Source organism: Caretta caretta, chromosome 1 (genome assembly GCF_965140235.1).
Source record: "Caretta caretta isolate rCarCar2 chromosome 1, rCarCar1.hap1, whole genome shotgun sequence".
NCBI classification, from domain to species: domain Eukaryota; kingdom Metazoa; phylum Chordata; order Testudines; family Cheloniidae; genus Caretta; species Caretta caretta.
Genome location: NC_134206.1, coordinates 292,790,380 through 292,813,798, shown reverse-complemented (window position 1 = coordinate 292,813,798; position 23,419 = coordinate 292,790,380). Strand labels below are relative to the sequence as shown.

Sequence of the window (23,419 nt, the reverse complement as noted above, 5' to 3'; positions counted from 1 at the left end):
AGAAAACGTATTGAGGATGGGATAGCAAATAATACCGTAAATATTGTCATGCTATCAAAGCCCAATCGTGCCTCATCTGGAATACTGCGTTTATTTGTGGTCGACCTCTTTCAAAAAGACAAATACAGCAGAAATTGAAGAGGCCCACACACAGGTAAACATTAGAATTATGGAAAGACTTCTCCGTGTAGGAAGATTGTAGAGCTTAGGACTGTTCACTTGAGAGAAGAAAGGGCATGAGAGCAGTATATTAAATAACAAATAGTATGGAAAAGGTAAACCTCAGATTCTATAAACCGTTTTTCATTACACGGGAACATGGGAACATTTAACTAGGCTGGCAGTCAGCAAGTTTAAAACTGATAAAATAGTTTTAAAACGTAATTAACTTGTGGAACTCTGTCATCATGGAGAAGATAATAATGAGAACATCTATTGACTAATGAGTTACATTTAGATCGAATTAAAAATCATGTAAACTAGGGATATAAAACCACTAACTGCTTTTGATTTGGAAAAACACATTCCCTTTGGGCAAACTATTACGGAAATAGACAAACATAAGGTTTTTACCTTCCTATGAAGCATCTGATTGTGGCAACAGTTGGAGACAAGAAACTAGATTAGTTGGAATATTAGTGTGATCTGGCATGATACTTCCTATGCTCCATGAACGTTGAAACAGTATATTAAGCAGGAAGACAAAAACAGATGCAACAGTTAACTGTATGTGTGTCAGATTAGCACTATACTGCAGGATACTAGCATGGTCTTCACTTGTTTTAAAATGAAATACCAAATGAGGTACACATGTGCAATTACTGTGACTGTGTGTACAAGTCATGCATTGCATGTTTACATGGCTATTATGATCAGTTGTGCATGCAAATACTGAATAGATTTGCTGAATCTCAGTGTTTGTTTGAACTAGTTCAATGCATACCTGAATGACTATTTTGCCTAGGCAATTGAAAGTTTAACTTGTTTAAACATCAGGACCTTGACAAAACCTGTAGAGGAGCTTGAGTAACATTTTAAAAAGAGCCTTATTACTATTTGGTGACATCATTCTCTGCTGTCCTGGTGTCTTGAACAATTTCAAACTCACACTGATCAAATATAAAGATTCCTCTGTCCCAGTTTTCTTGGTTTTGGTTTTGATATTCAGACCTCCCCCCACCCCCTTGTACCTGTTCATACCCTCAGGGCTGAGACTGTGTCTTCTACTTGTTTGTACATATGTTTCTGTAATTGAGAAGTTCCACATATATTTATGGTGCCTTTAAAATAATAATCCTAGTTTGTGAAAGACTGAGTGAGAAATGAAGCTGAAAACATCACGGGGAAGATTGCTGATCTGACAGGCAAACACAAGCACCTAAATGGCACCAATGCATGCATTCTGTTACCGCCACATCACATTTCAGTGTCATGTAGTGTCTGCCTACACATGCCACATACAGTTTATTCTACAATGGCTAAGGCTATGATTACGCACCAGGGTTGGAGCTGTCAGCAGGCAGTTCTGCAGCTCTCAGATGCTGCTGGCAGCAGCTCCCAGGCGCTGGGCAGCAGGGGGATCCCGGAGGTCCTGAGGGTCCCCCAGAATTCCCACTGCCACTTGGCTCCCTGCAGCAGCCCAGCCGTGGCAGGGGATCCCGCAGCGTTTTAGCCTCAGTGGGTGGCGGTGGACCCCCCACAGCGTTTCAGCCACGGCGGGCAGGGAGGAGACCCCAGAGCCCACAGCTGATGTGGCTGCTGGACCCTCTTCCCTCTCCATTTTGAAAAGGATATTTTTAGTAAAAAATCATAGATAGGTCACAGGCTTCTGTGAATTTTTGTTTATTGCCCTTGACCTGTCCGTGATTTTTACTAAAAATAGCTGTGACGAAAATCTGAGCCTTAATAATGGCCAATCTCCCAATGATTGCAAGAAACCCTCTATTTGACAATTTATGTCAAAATCTGCCCACAGGAGAAATTTCTTCCATACCCAGTGCTATTAATGATTAGCTTACATCATGAAGTACATATATCCTTTTAACTCCTATTTATATATAAATATTGGAACTTTGCATGATTAAGGACTATTTCTTTTATGAATCCTACTAAGCTCTCTCAATACTATCCTGTGGCAGTAAATGCCACTTGTTAAATATGTATTATAGTAAAAAAGTATTTCCTTTTATCTGTGTTAGATATGTTGCCTTTAAATTTTGCTTACATTCTCTTGGGCTTGTGTTATGAGAAATGATCGACAGGTCCACCCAATGGACCTTCTCTAGATCCTTCATTATTTTATATACCTCTAGCATGTCCCCTATCATTTTTTGTCTCTTCTCTAAATTAGAAAACCCTTTAAGTGAGAAACATTTTGCAGCATGTGAAATTCAAAATCCGAAAGTGGAGCTAAGTAAAACGAGTGAAGTTTTCTTTGATAAAGCAGAGCCAACTAGGCCACAGAGGGGTAACAAGAAAATCTTCAAAACTTAGCAAGAATTCTTGGGTTTTCCATTTGTCTTACACTGTCTACTTATGTTAGTTTGTATTTCTATTCAGACAGGAAGATTAGTGGAGACTACTTACTGAGTTTTCTTTCAGTTGTAGTCCTTCTCCATTTGGCAGTGAGGACCTTCGTTTGGTGGACGTGTTTTTGTTTGGTGTGGAATTAGTGCCTCCAGCTTTCTTCTTTACAAAAAGCACTTCACAACTTGCTTGGTCTTCATTGTGTGTGCTCTTCCCTGCATTTATTACCCTAGAAAAAACAAAAGGCATGTTAGTTTTAGCAAACCTCAGAAGCTTCTATCACTGTTTGCTAAATGACTTACCAAAAATCAAAGGAATGTGGCCAGAAGGTTTCTAAATACTCATAAGCTTAAAGTTTGAACTTTGACATTTATGGGCATAAGATTTATTTATGGGATTTTTCATAAACAAGCAAGCATTTGGAACAGTACAAATTGAAAAATGTAAATGAGCATTTCCACACAACTACATGAGCATTAATTAACTGAATCATTTCTATGATTTATCCATAGAAGGAAAACATAAATTTTAAACTAAAATTATACTGGACTGATTCCTGATGAATGGGTGAGTCTGGTAATGTTTGTACTTCCCAGCTAAAATAAAAATTAAAAAAAAAAAAAGATTTATAATTGCTCTTTCAGTTTAATTCATATACCTACAATCACCCTCTAATAGCTATGGTTGATAATGGATAGGTCAGCTCCAGAAATCTACTCTGTCCAGTTCCTCTGAGTGGTACAAGCAGAACATATCTACCAGATAGAATGCTCTCTGTACCGATGGCTCAGAATGGAAGGAAGTGACAATTATAAAGCACTTACTCTTAAATTTAAAAAAAGAAACAGTAGGAGAGATAGTATGTGGGATGGAAACTTCAAAAGTGGGGGCTCCTGTCTCTTGCTTTGACAGGCTGACAGAGGTTACTTGTAGTATGACGAAGTGAGCATAAGTATTTGATTTATTTCAGAAACTGGACGTCAGTTAATTAAGACAAAAGAACAAGCTCAAACCAACCTTAGATGAAGATTAATTATGCTTTGTTTCAATGTGTGTGTTTGTACTATATATGTTCAACAGACCTGGAAGGTGAGTGTGTACTGACCTGGAAGTATAATAGCCTCAGATATGTGAGGAACCTGTACAACATGGAATTAAGTCCCATTACAACAACGTTAAGTTATTTCCCTTTTGATTAAATGATTGTCTCCTTCCAAGGACACATTTTCTAACTCATCCCACCCTCTCTCCAAACCGTTAAGTCTCCTTGACAAATCATTGTTTGGAGGGAGAATACTCCTGTTACTGGAGTTTTGGGCAGATAGGGCTTTTATTTATTAAATAAATTCACATGGTTATCAGGAGTGTGCAAAGTACATGAACAACCTGGAAGCATCTCACAACCCATTTAATAAAATCAAACACACCTGATTCCTCGGTCGCTGATATTTTTACCCCACATACATGCAAAAAGACCCACAGTCCACTATAGGCATCATCTTACCTATTCTTACCAGGTTATAAAGTTCCAAATTCTATGTCACTTTAAGATAAAAATTTTAAGATAAAAATAGCCTTTTCCTCTTTTTGCTTTACTGTATATAAATGAGTATTTTTTTTCTTTTAGTAAAAGCAACTCAGTTGTACCCTGAAAAACGACAGTCACCAACCATAACCATACTCGTGAATGAGCAGATCTTTGAACAACACCAAATGTTACTATGCTGCAATCTGACATACAAGAATTTGTATGCAGTTAACATCTGTATGCATATTACCACCAGCTGTTTGCAAGGGTTTGTTGTACATAAACATCAACTGTCGATGAAACCATTTTGAGATACTTGCAAGTAAGGGATTGAAGAATGTGTAGTTTCAAGCTGCCTGCCAGCAGTTTTGCAACTCTGATTAACTCTTATGCCCAATATTTGTCAAGATGGAGTTTAGATATTTGGGTATAATGGATTTCTGGTCTGAAGGCACATCGTTTTCTGGATGCATTTGGAAGGCAGCGGTGTGATTTGAAACCAACAGCAGTGAAAATACAAAGACACCAGGGTAAATAAGCCAGCGGATAGTAACTCCCTGATCGCGTGTGACTAATTAGCTGAAAGTATCACTGAGCTACAGAAACCCTAACTAAAAGTACTGTATTATGGCTTCTAAATATCTTCCTGTAGCTTAGCCAGGGCCACCCAGGGGATTCAGGGGGGCCTGGGGTCTTCGGCGGTGGGGGTCCTTCCGCTCCGGGTCTTCAGGGCACTTCGCTGAAGACCCGGAGCGGAGGTGGGTCCTTCACTCCGGGTGCGTTCGGCAGCACTGAAGGACACCCAGCCGCCAAAAACTCTCGTGGGGGCCCCTGAAAACTCTCACGGGGGCCTCTGCGGGGCCCGGGGCAAATTGCCCCACTTGTGCCGCGCACCCTCCCCCCTCCCGGTGGCCCTGAGCTTAGCCCATCACTTTCTCCTCAGCGTGGCTGGCAATGGTTTTCAAGCACCATTTAAGTCATGAACTTAAAAACTAAAGGAAAGGAAACATTAAAGCAACAAAGCTGACCACACAGGCTGTTCTTTATTGTGAGAATACTATTAGCTGCACCTGTTTTGCATAGATCACAGAACTGCCCTAACTCTGTACTTAATGCTAGACTAAGAACTACTACTGTGAGAGACACTGTCCCTTTGGGGCCTGTTAGGTCACACACACACACAATACAATGTTATTTATAAAGCTGCTTTATCAAGCAAACCTCTCAAGGCACTAAATGGTCCAAAAAGACTGAAAGAACACAGTGACCCAGTCGTAAGTAAACTGGTTTGGCAAGGCAATTACCATGAAACATCTGAAGCTTTGTACTTCACTAGTCTGATGTGCCCATGCGTGGAACTAGCTGGTAGAAAGGGACATGAACAAAGTATCCTGAAAGCGCTGGTCTGGCCATTTAACTCTTCTATGAAGGATTTCAATGCCTCTTTGGCCTCTTATTCTGGAAATTCTGATGGAACCTTGAAACATCAGAATGTAGCAGTTCTTTCCAGCAGAGGCATCAAATGCTGCAGCTTCTAGGCAGCGAACATGGCTCCAACCTGATGCTGGGCCATGCCTGTACCCTCACACAAAAAGGCCTTGAACTTCTGCCACTTTTGGGAAAGGGATTCAGTGAAGGTCTATGCTCCCCCCGAAAGCTTGGGCTGCATTTGGAGCATATATTGTTAGCAATAAAAAATTGTGATGCTCAGCACAGTAACCGATAACTCCTTCCTGACAGCTTCAAGCAGCTTTGGGCATTTTCTCCTGCTTGAAATCCTTTTCATCTGACAGTTTTAGCCCAATGTCAAACAAATACTTGGCCAAAGAGATGAGCCTTGCACTTTGTCTTTGAAGACAAAAGAAAATTGCTTTTGAATGTTGACATGCTCCCTTTGGAATTCATAAGTAACTGCTGGCTTAGAGTTGAGATAACAAAATATTTTAAAGATAGAAATCAGTGTTTTAAAGTTTTGCTCAATAACCCAAATTACTAGGATATGCAAAACATTGTCTTTAAAGTATTTAAACAAACTGTACATCATCTTTACAGACATAGGCTCAGGTTTTCAAAGGAGCCTAAGGAATTTAATGAAATTCAATGGACATTGGGCACCCAACTCCCTTAGGCCTCTTTGAAAATCCCATCCATATTTACTAAAGGTTCAGATCATAACTAGCCCTGAGCTGATGGTGCACAAGCAGGTATAGACGCTACCAATGTACATGCTCCTCTCCCCTCTGACTTCCAAAGGGGGTGGTGAGTCTGCCTCTCTCCTCACACTATAGAGCAGGAGTGGGCAAACGACGGCCTGCAGGCCAGATCCGGCCCCTCAGGGCTTTGCGTCTGGCCTGCAGGATTGCCAGCCCCGGGGTGCAGTGGGGATAAGGCAGCCTCCCTGCCTGCCCTGGCCCTGCGTCACTCCCAGAAGGAGCCAGTACCATGTCCCTGCAGCCCCCGGGGGAAGGGAGGGCAGAGGACTCTGAGCACTGCCCTCGCCTGCAGGTACCACCCCCCACAGCTCCCATTGGCCGGGAACGTGGTGCCCTAGGAACGTGGTGCTGGCTACTTCCGGGAGTGGTGCAGGGCCAGGGCAGGCATGCAGCCTGCCTTAGCCCCACTGCACACTGCTGCCACCCCGGAGCCACTCAAGGTAAGTGGCACTGGACTGGAGCCCGCACCCAAAACCCCTTCTGCTCCCTGCACCCAACCCCCTGACCTGAGCCCCCTAACCCCTGACCTGAGCCCCCTGCCGCACCCTGCACCCTTCCTGCACCCCAACCCCCTACCCTGAGCCCCCTCCCATACCCTGCACTCCCTCCCACATCCCAACGCCCTGCCCTGCATGCAATTTCCATACCCAGATGTGGCCCGAGGGCCACAAAGTTTGCCCACCCCTGCGATAGAGAATGGTGCTGGTATTTTTTCCCTCCACTTCCCGCTCCCATGAAGCTGTGGCTTTAAAATCATAATATCACTCCACAGGGTGGGGGCTTAATTGTGTTTTAGAAAGCAGGATACGATTAAAGAGCTTTATAGAACTCAATATACTTGTAAAAGTAAACAAAAAGACTTAAAGATGAGAGGAAATCCAACAAGATACATCAGCAAAACATCCAAGCTTCTTGCTTATACAACCGTAGTACATGAAACAGATAATATAAAGATGTATTGCTAAGTTTCAGAAAAGTTCCCTTCACCCTATTTAGAACAGAATAGGCTTTTTCCACAATGAAAGAGTACAAGGTTTCCTTCCGTTACCTGACACCAGTGTTTTATTTGTGCATCTGTGTTTCAAATTTCAGTGTAACTGCATTTTGCTCTACGACTGGAAAAAGAACAAATTTTGTTTTTACAGTGAAAGTTTGGCTTCTGATATTACTTCTGTCGGAACTACTAGACTAAGTCCACATTGTGAACCAACTGGAGGCCACTCCACCATACACATCAACCTGCCAAGGACAAAACTGTGGGATGCAATGTGCAACAGAGACCCAAAATGAAGGCCACTAAAAATTATTAATGGTGGAAACTCAAAATGGCAAGGGATTCCTTCCCTTAGTGCAAATAATCCTTTCTATGATCAGTTTCATTTTTTTAAATTTCTGTTGTAATTAATTTTGAATAAAAAAAGGGAGGGGACACCGAATTGATATGAACCATAGGAGTGACTTTGGGAGGAAAGAAAAAGAGTGACATCACTTGAAACAAGGAACATTTAAGAGTTATCCATTCCATGAAAAACATCTAGCTGCATAGGGATTGCTTAAGAAGCAGTTCAATGACATCTTTAACTATGCTTCCCAAGCAATATGGAATATGAAAAAACAATTCTTAGGAATAAGGGAAGTGTAAGCAAAAATTAGGTGAATGCAAGAAGCATTTAGCAACAACCACCTCCTGCCAGCTCTGCAAAAATGAAGAGTAGGTACCCAGGTGAAAGATTATTTTGTTACTTTTAGAGCAATAAGCAATACATTCCAAAATTGATTGATGTTGAACCTATAGAGACAGATGCATGGCCAAAAAGTTATGAGACTTGACGATTGAGAAGGTTTCAGTGGTTGCATCTTTTAAGTCAGCGTAACAGTCTCTTTTCCAGATCAGAGCGCCAGCCTTGCTATTTTTGGTTCCTGGGCAATAAGAGAATACAAAATCAAAGCACGAAAAGAATAAGACCCACCAAAGTTGTCGCTGGTTGAGAAACCTGGCTCTATGCAGATACTACAGCGAATTCTTTCCCAGGTGTCTGGCTGGTGGGTCTCACCCGCATGCTCAGAGTATAACTGATCATCATATTTGGGGTTGAGAAGGCATTTTCCCCCAGGTCAGATTGGAAGAGACGCTGGTTTGTTTTTTTTGCCTTCCTCTGCAGTATGGAGCATAGGTCACTTGCAGGTTTAAACCAGTGTAAATGGTGGATTTTCTTTAACTTGAAGTCTTTAAATCATGATTTGAGGACTTCAGTAACTCAGGCGTTACGGATCTATTACAGGAGTGGGTGGATGAGGTTCTGTGGCCTGCAATGTGCAGGAGGTCAGACTAGATAATCATGATGGTCCCTTCTGGCCTTTAACTCTATGAGTCTATATTCTAGGTTCTTATAATCAGAGTACACTTGGACAGGGTACAGGACCCCTTCTAGATAACACCACCTTTGAAGAGTGGTGCTACTAATTGCCCAGAGTTTTCTCCAAATTTTTTAATTTTGCTCTGTGGGTGAGATTCTCATGGAGTAAAAGACGCACGGATGTAGCAATCATTGAGGACTGCATTTTTGGGATTGCACCACTTCAATTGCCAAGTTGGAAACACCTGCTTCAATGATGAAAGCTTGTGTGGACTAATACAGGAGCCGTGGTAAATGCAAGTTTTAATTACTCATAGGCCTGCTGGATCTCAAGAATGCGGAGGAACCTGGTATCTTTGCAGAAAAGGGCAGTGAGAGGGTGATCCGTTCCAAGAATCTCAGGGTGAACAGTCAATAAAAGTTTGTGAACCCCAGGAAACGTTGTAATTTGTGAATGTTCCATGGCACTAGCAACCCAAGGACTGACTTTACCTAGAACAGCCATTTCAATACCAGCAGGAGATAGGATGAATCCGAGGAATTCTATAGTGGATTGATCAGAGGTACATTTTTCTACCTTACTGTGGAGACCATGTTGGCACAACCTCTTTGGGATGGAATGGACATGCATGGTGTGTTTTAAAAAAAAAAAGAAGAAGAAGAAGAAGTATGGCATCCAGGTGTGCTACCACATATTGATCCAGAATGTCCCACAGAACATCATTAATAAAATGTTGTAACCTTGCCTAGGATCACAAGATACTTGAAGTGACTGTAATGAGTTCAAAACGTGGTCTTCCATTTGTCCCCAACTCTAACACATACTAGACTGTATGTGCCCCTGAGGTCCAGCTGTGTGTATTCCTGAGCGGCATTAATGCAGTCCATTAGTTCAGGGCAGTTTTAATAGGTATTTATTTCAGATGGCAACCTGATTCACAGCCTGATAATCTATGCACAGTCAGAGGCTTCCTTAAGACAGAAAGACAGAGACAGAAAGGAGGACTGGCACCCTGGCAGGCAAGGTGAACTTATGAATAAAGCTCAACGTTCTCTTGTACGTAGGTGTGCAGTCCAGCTAGTTCAGGCTTGGAGATGGCATATAGATGCCTGAATGGAATGTTTGCTCCTGGTTGTAGCTTGACTGGGCAATCAGTCTCTGTGCAGGGGCAAGGTGCCTGCATTTTTGTTTTCTTTCCACCTGAAGACACCATTGTAAACACTATAATTGGATAGAAGTCAAGGACCGGGATCAGTGGGCGGTTCTGCTGGGCTACTCCAGCTTGCTACTGCTGGGGAACGACTGAGTGCTGCCCATTTCCTGGGATCAAGCAGTGCTGCTGGCAGGATTCTAAGGGGAAAAAAAGTCAACATTTAATTCTTGCCAGCAGACAAGGGGGTTGTGGAAGGCCACCACAATATATCCAAGGTCACAGGGAAGTTGGGAAATGGATGGTACTGAACTGTAGGGTCTCTCAGTGATCTTGGATAGTAAACTTGAGAGGCACTGTTTCCATGGCCACTGGTTCAGAGGATAAGAAGAACCAATCGAACATCTCTACTAGGTCTGGAACAGCTTGGTCCACAGGAGAATCTGTAGTACCTGGGCTGCTTCTGTATCAATCAAGTTATCTGCTATGTCAGTCCATAAGGGCCTTCTGTGGAGGTTCTGGTTGGGGATTCCCCAGGATTCGTAACTCAACTGGCACTTGTAGGTGCAGTGCCGGTCGACAGGAACCAGCGTGTGTTCCAGTGTGAGGTTCAGGGGAACACTGTCAGGATGCTCAGGCTAGCCTCCTTTTCTGAGCCAGGGCTGGCTCATTTCTCAGATTCCTTCAGGCTGGGATCCTCGTGGGACAACTGGAAATATTGTTATCGTGAGCCGGGTCATCCTAAGGCAGGTTAAGGTGTCGTTGGTCCTCTCTCTTTTTAGGAGTGAGTTGCTGTTGGGTCAAGTCTACCCACATTGACACAACGGGCTGAGGGACAGCAAGTACCAGCTTGGATGACAGTGCAGCTGGACGAGTCCAGTGCATACTGTTCTTTGCATGGAGCTGGTGGGCTTGCTCCCCCAATGGCTAATTCTCAGCAGCCAGCTGCTCGTTCTGCGCATGCAATGCTCAGTTGTCTGTCTGCAGATGGATTGCCTTCTCGTATAGTGCCAATGCCCCTTAGGGAACAAGGGAATCCAGAGGATCCATCCTTGGCCTGGAGGAGCTGGAGTGGTCTGAGCAAGCTGTGAGGACCAGGGCCTGAGTGGTCAAGCCTTATGGCCAATGTCAGGACCGGAGCTGTGGTCAGAGATGGAGTCAAGCCAAAGGTCAGAGAGAGGGTTGTGGAGCAGGGACATGGAGTGAGCCAGGAAAGCAGGAACCTGGAAGCAGGAAGAGGATCTGGGATAAGAAGGGCAGGAACAGGCCAGGAGGTAGGAACCAGTAACAAGTAGAAAGACAGGGATCAGGTGAGTAGGCAAGCTCCAAAATGACAGCCAACCAGAGATCCAACTAGTTGCTTGGACAACTTCCTGCATCTCCTCCTGGCTTAAAGTAGTGCATCTGAGAAATTCATGCTGGCCATCTTCCCCCAATCAAGAGCTTTGTGAGCTGGCCCTTTATGAGCTAGAGCTCTACTAACCCCCTTCTCCACTGGCGAGCTACCAGGTGGCACCCACAGTCCGAGCACTGCCTGGGGACCGATGGCCCAGGTTCAAGACCAGTGATCTCTGACACCTAGGAAGATCTTTAGCGGAGCTTTCTGTGTAAGGAACAGCAGATCCAACCTGGTAGGCTCTGCCTTCAGGCTGGTGGACATTTGTGTTTATGAAAAACAAATCAATACACCAAAGAGAACTAAATCTCACTTCTAGGTTTCTGCTATTTAGGAGGCAAACAAAGAGCACCTATCAGCATTGGTGAGGGCTATAAGAGGTTATGGAACTTAAAATTGAAGCAGCAGAAATTAACAACAAGGAAGGAGGACTGGAAAGGCAAATGTGGGTGTTTAAGGGACCAGACTAGTTATGGCAAGGCACCTTCTCAGTCTCGCCAGCCTCAGCTATTTTTAGTCTTAGTGAGATGGGCATGGAGTAAAACAGTCCCTCTTGGCTGCACAGGGGCAGTCCGTTCCTTCTTTCAGCCAGTCTTTGAGGCTTGTTTTTCTCCCTTATGGGAGGGAATGCAGCCTCGCCTCCCGTCCTGGTGAGGCTTGCTGCTCCTCGCCTACTTGCGGCTTGCCTCCCCCCTCTCCCCAACAGGGGAAGGTTTAAAAAGGTTTTAGGCAGCCCTTAGTTGGAATCAGCTGATCCTAATTGACCTCAGGTAACTCCCTCTCAGCTGAACCTGATTGACCTGTAGTCACCCCTCTCAATTGATAAGGAGGAGGGCCTTTTCCCCTTCTGGGACGGTTTTCTACCCCATCCTTGCAGCTGTCTGTCCTGAGTTTATCACATAGTACAATATCATGTATCATATAAAACAAAATCAAGGAATAATTTGTAAGGAAGACATTTTATAAGATCATTACAGATGTCTTTGACAGCTCTGGAAACTGAAGTACTTCATTGATCTACAGAAGAGGTTTGACATAGGCAGTGGAAGCCTATCAATTTGTCGCCAGCGTGACCTTGTTACATCATCCTTTAGAAAGGAAGGAAGTTCATTGTTCACATAGCCATCAGATGGAAGTGTCTTGTGATCATACTTGCGCCCACATTCAAATGAATAACTTAGAGGTGAAAGAGTAGACTATCCCATTTCTAGTCCCCTGAGCCACCCTATTCCATGTACACAGTCTGAAGATTAACTTGTCCGATTAGTAGATATTGCTCTAGGATGAGACATTCACTTTGGTTAAAAAACCAGCAGTACAAAAACAGAAATATCCAAACATTTGCTAACTTGAATTCTGAAAAGTCAGGACTAAATATTCTGTTCCAGAATGCAGACATGAAAGTGAACTATTGCACTCAGCAAAGTAGTAAAAAGAAAACACATAGGCCATTTACCTTTGAATTATTTTTCATATTTCCCTTGCTTAGGGAATTGCAATAGTTCCTAGATCATCACTCTGCAATGCAGTGAAGTGCAGTCTCAGCTCTTCCAGGGTTAAAGAAAATCAAGATAAATGGTTTATGCAAAATGGTTCCAAGCTTTTGAAATTTATCTTTCATATTTAGCATGTGTGAAAGTTAACCTCAAAGAGTTTGATGGTGACGGTACTAATCCCTTTTATACAGCTGTCAACTTAAATTAGCATAAAGCTAATCTTCACAAGTGTGACAGAAAGAGTTTACACATTTCCATAGATAAGCATTCATTTCTTATTCACAATATTCATCTAACATAGCAGGTATTGTAAAACTGTATTATCTGAAAGAAAGTAATATTAGTGAAAAGAATGAGGAGTACTTGTGGCACCTGAGAGGCTAACAAATTTATTTGAGCATAAATAAATAAATTAATTTGTTAGCCTCTCAGGTGCCACAAGTACTCCTCGTTCTTTTTGCGGATACAGACTAACATGGCTGCTACTCTAAAACCAGTTAATATTATGAGTTGACTTTTTTCTTATAAAAAAAAAATCAGAGTAGCAGACATCTGTATGAAAGCACCCAAAAATCCAAGGGGCAAGTTAAAAAAAACCAGAATGTACAATTTCTGCCTCCAAGAATCTGCACCTAGAAGGTGAACTCAGAACCCTAGAAATCACTGACACATGGTGGAATAGCTCAGAGCAGAAGTACGTACTAATGCAGGAATATTACAACCCATAACTTTTCCCTTGTAAGCACTTTAAATGGCAGATCTATAGGCAGGGACCATGCACAATATACCACCAATTCACTCTTTGCTGTAGAATTGTGCTCCAGAATCCAAGCTTTACATTTTTATTATTATTTTTTAAATTAACTTTAAAGCCCCCATGGATGAAAGCTATAAAAAACAAAAGCTAAGTGCAAACCAATGCAATGTTGTCTTCTTAAACACGTAGGCAGCCTTAAACAGTAGCTGAGAGAGGTATGAATTGCCTTTTAATGTTAATGAACTATCAGGTATTTTATAAGCTTGATTGTGACCACTTGGAAAATATCCTAGGTCACTGAAGTCTCCAAAAAGTATCTTCACAATTTTAAAAATAAAGGTGAGGTTTTTAATACAGCTGAATAAAAACAATGGCAATTTCTCAGTCCAGCTGTTTGAAATTCAGTATCATGTTAACTGTAAACTCATTTGAAACACAAATTTTTCGAATTCCCATCATCCAAGTATCTTGTTCAATATTGGATAAAGAAAAGGGCTGTGTGGTACCTTCCAACTGTAGCAATTACTCCTGGTAACCATCTCTGAGGAGAAAATAAGCAGGTGTCCATGGGCAACCTGATTGTGCTGGGAAATACACAGTAAAGGCAGGGAACTGTGCAGCCTGGAAATACCCCTGTCAGGAGGGGGAGAGATGCAGGACTCTACCCAAGAGAGGGAACAGCTGGGGATCTTGAAGCTTGAGAGTGGGTACCTTTGCTGGGCCACTGAGAGGAAATATAGCTGCAGTTGCCTTGAACTGTGACAATTTGATGTGCTTATTTGGAGACTAGGAGTTAGAGGCTACATGACCTGTTTGTCCCTGTTTTTGTGCTAACCTTTAAAGTTTTTTTTCCTGCAATTTATTTCCCTCCAACATGAAGTAGAGAATCTTCAGTTTAGTGCAGAGTGCCTAGGCATAACTGCAAAGAGGCACACATGATCACAAACAGATTTTCAATAGTTATATAAAGTTATGTACTTATTTCTTTACTATTCTGTATTATGATGCTGGGGTAGAAACCGATAGTTAAGTTTGTGACTCCTTTTCATTTGTAAGCACAATTTTGACTTATATGCCTGCTTTCCCTTATATGCCTGCTTTACCCCTGCACCACCTTTCCACCTGAAATTTTGCCTGTGTGATCTCCCAGAAAAGGTGTTCCTGTGAAAGCCTACTTTATTCCCAAGGGAAAAAGCATTACAGAGAAAACATTAAAAAACAACAACAAAAGAACCTACCCGCATGCTAATAAGCTTACCTGAGCTAACCCCAACTCTAAAATGCCGTCCTTCACGCCCCCCAACCAAGAGGATTCTTTATGGTTACTAGTTCATCACAGCTTCAGCTTAGGGAAAGCACTCAGTGTTATGGGACCTCAGGCCCGGTTCTTCCAACCCTACCCTAAGGATTGGGGTCTTCTGTGGACCAGGGTCCCATCCGTTTGCTGGATCAGGAAAAAGCCATGAGCCAGTTTAAAACCAGTGTGATTATCCAAAAATCCTCTCTTTGTTTGGTGGTCCATGGAGAATCCAGTTTGAACTAATATATATGAATCTCTCCAGGGGTAGCTTTAAAGGGCTGATAGCAGAAGTAGTACGTTAAACGGCTGTTACTCTGAAACCTGTCATTATGCAAGGCACTGCATTTAGCCGTATGGAGTGGAAATCTATCAACTGCATGAAAAAACTTGTACAGATACAGACAGACATCTTCCTTTCCAAATGCAAACAGATGGACATTGTACCAAAAGGACTGAAGGTAAAAAATCCATTACAATCTACATACCACACAGACTATGCTGACAGCTTCTGCCACACGCTCTCAAAGAAACTGCGGAACCACCTGATCAACATCCTCTACAGCAAACAGGGAAAGATAAAGAATGAGCTCTCAAAAATGGATACTCTCATAAAAAACCAACCTTCCACACAAACTTCCTCGTGGCTGCACTTTACTAAAACTAGACAAGCCATTTACAACACACACTTTGCTTCTCTACAAAAGAAAAAGGACACTAAACTTTCTAAACTACTACATGCCACAAGGGGCCACAGCAATGGTTCCCTCAACCCACCCAGCAATATTGTTAACCTATCCAACTATACTCTTAGCCCAGCAGAAGCAGCTGTCCTATCTTGGGGCCTCTCCTTCTGCCCCTCCACCCCCATGAACATGATACAGTTCTGTGGTGACCTAGAATCCTATTTTCGATGTCTCCGACTCAAGGAATATTTCCAACATAACTCTTAACAACATACTAATCCACAGAGACCTCCCTACCAACACTACAAAAAGAAGGATTCTAGGTGGACTCCTCCTGAAGGTCGAGACACCAGACTGGACTTCTACATAGAGTGCTTCCGCCGACGTGCAGGGGCTGAAATTGTGGAAAAGCAGCATCACTTGCCCCACAACCTCAGCCGTGCAGAACACAATGCCATCCACAGCCTCAGAAACAACTCTGACATCACAATCAAAAAGGCTGACAAAGGAGGTGCTGTTGTCATCATGAATAGGTCAGAATATGAACAAGAGGCTGCTCAGCAGCTCGCCAACACCACTTTCTACAAGCCATTACCCTCTGATTACCTCCCACAGTATTCTTGTCAGCAAGTTAAGGAAGTATGGGCTGGATGAATGCACTACAAGGTGGGTAGAAAGCTGGCTAGATTGTCGGGCTCAACGGGTAGTGATCAATGGCTCCATGTCTAGTTGGCAGCCGGTATCAAGTGGTGTGCCCCAAGGGTCGGTCCTGGGGCCGGTTTTGTTCAATATCTTCATAAATGATCTGGAGGATGGTGTGGATTGCACTCTCAGCAAATTTGCGGATGATACTAAACTGGGAGGAGTGGTAGATACGCTGGAGGGGAGGGATAGGATACAGAGGGACCTAGACAAATTGGAGGATTGGGCCAAAAGAAATCTGATGAGGTTCAATAAGGATAAGTGCAGGGTCCTGCACTTAGGACGGAAGAACCCAATGCACAGCTACAGACTAGGGACCGAATGGCTAGGCAGCAGTTCTGCAGAAAAGGACCTAGGGGTGACAGTGGACGAGAAGCTGGATATGAGTCAGCAGTGTGCCCTTGTTGCCAAGAAGGCCAATGGCATTTTGGGATGTATAAGTAGGGGCATAGCGAGCAGATCGAGGGACGTGATCGTTCCCCTCTATTCGACATTGGTGAGGCCTCATCTGGAGTACTGTGTCCAGTTTTGGGCCCCACACTTCAAGAAGGATGTGGATAAATTGGAGAGAGTCCAGCGAAGGGCAACAAAAATGATTAGGGGTCTGGAACATATGAGTTATGAGGAGAGGCTGAGGGAGCTGGGATTGTTTAGCCTGCAGAAGAGAAGAATGAGGGGGGATTTGATAGCTGTTTTCAACTACCTGAAAGGGGGTTCCAAAGAGGATGGCTCTAGACTGTTCTCAATGGTATCAGATGACAGAACGAGGAGTAATGGTCTCAAGTTACAGTGGGGGAGGTTTAGATTGGATATTAGGAAAAACTTTTTCACTATGAGGGTGGTGAAACACTGGAATGCGTTACCTAGGGAGGTGGTAGAATCTCCTTCCTTAGAGGTTTTTAAGGTCAGGCTTGACAAAGCCCTGGCTGGGATGATTTAACTGGGAATTGGTCCTGCTTTGAGCAGGGGGTTGGACTAGATGACCTTCTGGGGTCCCTTCCAACCCTTATATTCTATGATTCTATGATCCCACTGAGAGTTACCAAAAGAAACTGCAGCATTTGCTCAAGAAACTCCCTGAAAAAGCACAAGATCAAATCTGCACAGACACACCCCTGGAACTCCGACCTGGGATATTCTATCTACTACCCAAGATCCATAAACCTGGAAATCCTGGGCACCCCATCATCTCAGGCATTGGCACCCTGACAGCAGGATTGTCTGGCTATGTAGACTCCCTCCTCAGGCTCTACGCTACCAGCACTCCCAGCTACCTTCCAGACACCACCGACTTCCTGAGGAAACTACAATCCATCGGTGATCTTCCTGATAACACCATCCTGGCCACTATGGATGTAGAAGCCCTCTACACCAACATTCCACACAAAGATGGACTACAAGCCGTCAGGAACACTATCCCCAATAATGTCACGGCTAACCTGGTGGCTGAACTTTGTGACTTTGTCCTTACCCATAACTATTTTACATTTGGGGACAATGTATACCTTCAGATCAGCGGCACTGCCATGGATACCTGCATGGCCCCACAGTATGCCAACATTTTTATGGCTGACTTAGAACAACGCTTCCTCAGCTCTCGTCCCCTAACGCCCCTACTCTACTTGCGCTATATTGATGACATCTTCATCATCTGGACCCATGGAAAAGAAGCCTTTGAGGAATTCCACCATGATTTCAACAATTTCCATCCCACCATCAACCTCAGCCTGGTCCAGTCCACACAAGAGATCCACTTCCTGGACACTACAGTGCTAATGAACGATGGTCACATAAAACACTACCCTATACTGGAAACCTACTGACCGCTATTCCTACCTACATGCCTCCAGCTTTCACCCTGACCACACCACACGATCCATTGTCTACAGCCAAGCTCTGTGATAGAACCACATTTGCTCCAACCCCTCAGACAGAGGCAAACGCCTACAAGATCTCTATCAAGCATTCTTACAACTACAATACCCACCTGCCGAAGTGAAGAAACAGATTGATAGAGCCAGAAGAGTTCCCAGAAATCACCTACTACAGGACAGGCCTAACAAAGAAAATAACAATGTCATTAGCAGTCATCTTTAGCCCCCAACTAAAACCTCTCCAACGCATTATCAAGGATCTACAACCTATCTGAAGGATGACCCAACACTCCCACAAATCGTGGGAGACAGGCCAGTCCTTGCCTACAGACAGCCCCCCAACCTGAAGCGAATACTCACCAGCAACCACATACCACACAACAGAACCACTAACCCAAGAACCTATCCTTGCAACGAAGTCCATTGCCAACTGTGCCCACATATCTATTCAGGGGACACCATCACAGGGCCTAATAACAACATCAGCCACACTATCAGAGGCTCGTTCACCTGCACATCTACCAATGTGACATATGCCATCATATGCCAGCAATGCCCCTCGGCCATGTACATTGGTCAAACTGGACAGTCTCTACGTAAAAGAATAAATGGACACAAATCAGATGTCAAGAATTACAACATTCACAAACCAGTCGGAGAACACTTCAATCTCTCTGGTCATGCAATTACAGACATGAAAGTTGCGATATTACAACAGAGAAACTTCAAATCCAGACTCCAGTGAGAGACTGCTGAATTGGAGTTCATTTGCAAATTGGATACAATTAACTTAGGCTTGAATAGAGACTGGGAGTGGCTAAGTTATTATGCAAGGTAACCTATTTCCCCTTGTTTTCCTAACCCCCTCCTCCGACGTTCTGTTGAACCCTGGATTTGTGCTGGAAATGGCCCACCTTGATTACCATACACATTCTAAGGAGAGTGATCACCTTACATAAGCTATTACCAGCAGGAGAGTGGGGTGGGGGGAGAGAAAACCTTTTGTAGTGATAAACACCCATTTTTTCATGATTTGTGTGTATAAAAACAAACATCTTCTGTATTTTCCACAGTATACATCCGATGAAGTGAGCTGTAGCTCACGAAAGCTTATGCTCAAATAAATTGGTTAGTCTCTAAGGTGCCACAAGTACTCCTTTTCTTTTTCCCATATACTAAAGCAGGTACTTACAATGCCACAACACCACATATCCAACTGTTTTTTTCATATACAACGTACCCCAAAGGTATTCGCCCTAAATCAATAAGGTTTAACTTAATTCAGTAAAGTTTATCTTCATTCCATAAGGTTTGTTCAGCATACTGTCAGTCCATCCCATAAGTATTTAAAAAGTCATATCTTAAGGAAGAATGATACTTAATGATCATGATAATTTAGAAATGTTAAGTTTCTAAAGGATGAGAGTCTGCTTTTTAGGCTAACTAGGTATATTTAGAGTTCAGATCTGGCTCCTGCTGAAGTCAATGACAAAAGTCAAAGTAATTTCAATGAGAGCTGGACCAGGCTCTTAATTTGTAAATTCATATATGGAATGCGCCACATGTACACATGCAAAGTTCCAGTAATTTTTAAACTCTTTGTTCTAGCAACAAATACTTTTAAAAAAACCCCAACCCTTGGTACTTTCCACAGACCCTACAGTAAAGAGCTATGAAGAACAGGACACATCACACCTTCAGGTGCTAAAACCTACAGATTTTAGCTTTTAGAATTCCATCTGTCATCCTTTTAGAGGATCGTTCTTTTCTGCTTCCTCCTTCAACTTAACCACCAAACAGTGGAACTGGAGGAGATCTAAGTCTGTTGAGTAAAGCAATCTCAGCCCTTACCCCTCTTTTGCAAAAAACCCAAAAACAAACAAAAAAACCCCCACCCAAACAGCAGGAACTGTGCAATCAACATGAACATGGCCAGCAGAGTAAACCCTAAATGCTTTCAGCACAGTGGTGACATTGAGGACATCCAAACATACTCTACGTGGTTTAAAGGGATTAAAGTCAAATTAGCTTCAGTGGAGCAGAAAGTTAACACATTTTCGGGTGGGGAAGAAAAGCGTGCAAACTTTGGCTGTGAAAACAAACACTGCGGACAATTTCAGAGGGTTTAATGAAGGAGAATGATTTTTCTTCCCAGGGAAATAGAAACCCTGGAAATTAGGATTATGAAGAGATGTCAAAATATAGCTGCACTTCCAGTTGCTCTTCACCGAAAGCAAAAAACAAACAACTATTGGATAATCAATCTATTTCTTCTACAGGCTGGGAAGGAAAAAAGCAAGAGATTGCCATTGCTATTTTTAAATACGTTCAAGACCCCTAGATACTAAGGTGATTAAGGTCATATAAGCACATAGAATGAAACAGACACAAGAATGTTGGATAAACCAGTGAGATTTAGGAGGCAATGTTGCTACTAAAGAAGAAACAGAATCTGCTTTCAGGTGAAAAATGGTCAGTGTTAAGTTTAGTGACTTTGCAAATAAGTTGCCAAGTGTGAACTCCTGTCCTTATCTCTAGGGCACCCGCTCCTGCCTGGACCCAATCCTTTACTGTTCTTCTGGCCTACTGCCTACCCTGACTCTCATTGCAGACTGTTCCTCAGGATCACACCCTGTGGCCCTCCTCTCCTGGCCACCTTGGGTGGCTTCTCAACAATCTGTGGCTGTCTCAGTCACTGTCTCTCTGCCTCTCCCCCCTGCTGCCCTCTCCCTTCATTCCAGAGAGACAATATTATGGCAATTCCTAGAACCAGTGTGGTGGGCAGACAGCATTTCAGCTTTTAAATACTGAGTTTACAAGTTCTTTTCAGCTTGAGAGACCAAACTGTAAACTTTAATATGGTCCTACCATACTTCTCCCCTCCCCCAAATAGAAATTTGAGCATTCTTGGGAGATTAGACTGTTTATCACATCAATTCTTATTATATGAAAATGTAACATTACCATCTAGCATAAAAATTCAAATGGAGATTGTGTGACCTGACAAGCCGTCATGGCTCCTTTCAGTCCCTGGTCTTGAACAAATTCTCAAAAATGGGGATAAACGCATCTAGTTAGGACAGACGTTACCTATTGTATATACCACACAAGGTGGAGATTTAAAAAATAATCTAATTTGTGCAATTCTTAAATATTGACTTGAAATAAAAGGACATTTTGACAGGTAGGATTTAGATATCAGATACATTAGCAATCAGGACAAAAACTAGATGACTTAAGTTGAGGTGAAACGGAGAACCCCACTCCACCTTTAGGAGAAAGGATAGAAACACTGTTAAGGGGAGGGGAGGGCAAATCACTTTTTCTTCTGAAATATTGACAATATTATACTAGGATGTCCATAAACATAAAATTCTGCCATTCCACGAAAGCATTTGGGAGGGGTACCCTACTGAGCTGAGCAATATAACTCCCTCCTCCTCAGCTGAACAGGAGGTCTTAATTACTGGAGGAGCAAAAAATGCCCCTGATACCTGACACTTAGATTCTACCTCACTGGCTGCCTTTGTGTCCTTTCTACCTGTTTAGGCTAAAAACTGGGTTTAAAGGACTGTCAAAAGAGACTGGGGGGGGAAACACAGCTTAACTGAATCCTGAGAGGAAAGATACTTTAGAGAACAAGGAGGAACCAAAAGTTTGTTATTCCTATTAGCAGCTGCTGAAGAGTAGGTGGGTAGAGTCCACCTACATGGACTTTTTGGATCTGAGGAAAACCAACAGTGTAAATGCTGGTAGGGCTAAATATCTGATCACATAATATCACATAAGAATGGACATACTGAGTTAGACCAAAGTTCCATCTCGCCCAGTATCCTGTCTTCTGACAATGGTCAATGCCAGGTTCCCCAGAGGGAATGAACAGAACAGGTAATCAAGTGATCCATCTGCTGTCATCCATTCCCAGCTTCTCACAAACAGGCTTGGGACACCATCCTTGCCCACCCTGCCTAATCGCCACTGATGGCCCTATCATCCATGAATTTATCAAGTTATTTTTTGAACCCTGTTAGCGTCTTGGCCTTCACAACATCCTCTGACAAGGAGTTTCACAGGTTGACTGTGCATTATGTAAAAAAAATACTTCCTTTTGTTTGTTTTAAACCTGCTGTCTATTCATGTCATTTGGTGACCCCTAGTTCTTGTGTTAGGAGAAGGAATAAACAACACTTCCTTATTTAACTTTCTCCACACCAGTCATGATTTTATAGATCTCCATCATATCCCCTTAGTCTCTTTCCCAAGCTGAGAAGTCCCAGTCGTATTAATCTCTCCTCGGAGGCTGTTCCATACCCCTGATCATTTTTGTTGTCCTCTTCTGAATCTTTTCCAATTCCAATATATATTTTTTGAGATGGGATGACCACATCTGCACGCAGTATTCAAGATGTGGGAGTACCATGGATTTATATAGAGACAATATATTTTCTGTCTCATTATCTATCCCTTTGTTAATGATTCCGAACACTGTTAGCTTTTTTGACTGCTGCCGCACACTGAGTGGTTGTTTTCAGAGAACTACCCACAATGGACTCCAAGATCTCTCTCTTGAGTGGTAACAGCTAATTTAGACCCCATCATTTTATATGTGTAGTTGGGATTACGCTTTCCAATGTGCATTACTTTGCATTTATCAACAGTGAATTTCATCTGCCATTTTGTTGCCCAGTCACTCAGTTTTGTGAGATCCCTTTGTAGTTCTTCGCAGTCTGCTTTGGATTTAACTATCTTGAGTAATTTTGTATGATCTAAATATTTTGCCACCTCACTGTTTATCCCTTTTCCCAGATCATTTATGAATATGTTGAACAGGACTGGGCCCAGTACAGACCCTTGCGGGACACCACTATTTACCTCTCTCCATTCTGAAAAGTGACCATTTATACCTACCATTTGTTCCCTATCTTTTAACCAGTTACCAGTCCATGAGACTACCTTCCCTCTTATCCCATGACAGCTTACATTGCTTAAGAGCCTTTGGTGAGGGACCTTTTCAAAGGCTTTATGAAAATCTAAGTACACTCTATCCACTGGATCCCTTTTGTCCACATGCTTGTTGACCCCCCCAAAGAATTCTAGTGAATTGGTGGGGCATGATTTCCCTTTACAAAAGCCATGTTGACTTTGTGTTTTTCTATGTATCTGACAATTCTGTTCTTTACTATAGTTTCAATCAGTTTGCCTGATATTGAAGTCAGGCTTACGAGCCTGTAATTGCTGGGATCGCCTCTGGAGCCCTTTTTAAAAATTGGCATCACATTAGCTATCCTCCAGTCATTTGGTACAGAAGCGGATATAAATGATAGTTAGTAGTTCTGCAATTTCACATTTAAGTTCCTTCAGAACTCTCGGATGAATACCACATGATCCTGGTGACTTACCGTTTAATTTATCAATTTGTTCCAAAACCTCTAATGA

General features: G+C 42.8%; 1 protein-coding gene across 2 annotated transcripts in view; it reads right to left on the bottom strand.

Moving 5' to 3' along the window:
• The window catches only part of PPM1H (protein phosphatase, Mg2+/Mn2+ dependent 1H), a 221,094-nt gene that overhangs the window by 111,274 nt on the left and 86,401 nt on the right, over window positions 1-23,419 (bottom strand). For both annotated transcript variants that reach the window (XR_012666478.1, XM_048835931.2), the window contains exon 2: window positions 2,587-2,755. Coding sequence is in view for 1 of the 2 variants with exons in the window: in XM_048835931.2 (XP_048691888.1) it covers window positions 2,587-2,755 (169 nt within the window). In the remaining variant the exon portion in view is untranslated. The remainder of the gene's footprint in view (window positions 1-2,586; window positions 2,756-23,419) is intronic.